This window comes from Sinocyclocheilus grahami, unplaced genomic scaffold, assembly GCF_001515645.1.
Source record: "Sinocyclocheilus grahami isolate Dianchi unplaced genomic scaffold, SAMN03320097.WGS_v1.1 scaffold117.1, whole genome shotgun sequence".
Lineage (NCBI taxonomy): Eukaryota > Metazoa > Chordata > Actinopteri > Cypriniformes > Cyprinidae > Sinocyclocheilus > Sinocyclocheilus grahami.
In genome coordinates this window covers 895,887-897,275 of record NW_015505296.1, presented here as the reverse complement: position 1 = coordinate 897,275, position 1,389 = coordinate 895,887, and the positions used below count along the sequence as shown (strand labels likewise).

The 1,389-nt window shown below is 31.6% G+C and overlaps 1 protein-coding gene across 2 annotated transcripts in view; it reads right to left on the bottom strand.

Annotated features, from left to right (window-relative positions):
* Positions 1-6: 6 nt before the first annotated feature.
* The window catches only part of LOC107589532 (leucine-rich repeat-containing protein C10orf11-like), a 307,941-nt gene continuing 306,558 nt past the window's right edge, over positions 7-1,389 (bottom strand). For both annotated transcript variants that reach the window (XM_016278005.1, XM_016278006.1), the window contains one exon: positions 7-160. In XM_016278005.1, the coding sequence (XP_016133491.1) occupies positions 81-160 (80 nt within the window). In that variant the 3' untranslated portion in view covers positions 7-80. The remainder of the gene's footprint in view (positions 161-1,389) is intronic.

Sequence of the window (1,389 nt, the reverse complement as noted above, 5' to 3'; positions counted from 1 at the left end):
AACATGTATATTTATAATAATATGCGCAGGATATCTTTGTAAAGCCCCCTCGTGTGTCTATCCACTGACCTGTCTGTCAGTCAGAGCTGGTCATTGCGGATGAATCGATTGCCCTCTGAGTGCTTGCCGTAGTAGACATAACGGCACTTGGTGAAAACCCCTGAAAGTAAGAGAGAAGAGCATGTCAAAATGACATTTAACTACAACGTCAATGTCGAACCGACTTCATGCGAAGTCTGCACTGAAACGATCAGATGCTGTAACCCTCAAGTTGAAATATTGCGATTATAATAACACAAAAATATTAATAGCACATTAAATATTATTTTCAGTTTGATGTTTAAATACATCATCTAATTTTATGAGAAGTGATTATGGAAAAATATTCAACTTCACAACTTGCACACAACAGAAATCCACCATGATTGTTTCATGTGGTTTATTTTATTATCATCAATACAACTTTTGTCAATTGTTTATATTGATTTAGTTTAGAAGTGTGTGTGTAGGCCTATATACAGTGGGTACGGAAAGTATTCAGATCCCCTTAAATTTTTCACTCTTTGTTATATTGCAGCCATTTGCTAAAATCATTTAAGTTAATTTTTTTTCCTCATTAATGTACACACAGCACCCCATATTGACAGAAAAACACAGAATTGTTGACATTTTTGCAGATTTATTAAAAAAGAAAAACTGAAATATCACATGGTCCTAAATATTCAGACCCTTTGCTGATTATAATAACACAAAAATATTAATAGCACATTAAATATTATTTTCAGTTTGATGTTTAAATACATCATCTAATTTTATAAGAAGTGATTATGGAAAAATATTCAACTTCACAACTTGCACACAACAGAAATCCACCATGATTCATGTTTCATTATGTTTATTTTATTATCATCAATACAACTTTTGTCAATTGTTTATATTGATTTAGTTTAGAAGTGTGTGTGTAGGCCTATATATATATATATATATATATGTATACATGCACACACACATATATATGTATACACGCACGCACGCGCACACACACACACACACACACACACACTCTAATCAAAATTTATTCAGACACCTTCAACATTTCAGGCATCACAGTTTATTCGCTATAGTTTAGAAAATGTTAATAAAATATGACAAGAACTCAGAGTTAAACTGTGTCAGAACAAATTCAGCTTGATAATGTTAAGAAAACACTTAAGAAAAACATAGTCAGGTCAAAGTGTCTGAATATTTTTTGGTCCCAAATTTTTATCAGTTTTACTGTTAGTCCACTGTATGAAGAATTTTTTTGTATAATATGTCACAGTTTACTTTTTTTTTTGCTATCCTCACTTGCATAAATGAACTATAGTGTCCTGCACCCACTAGTAAAAA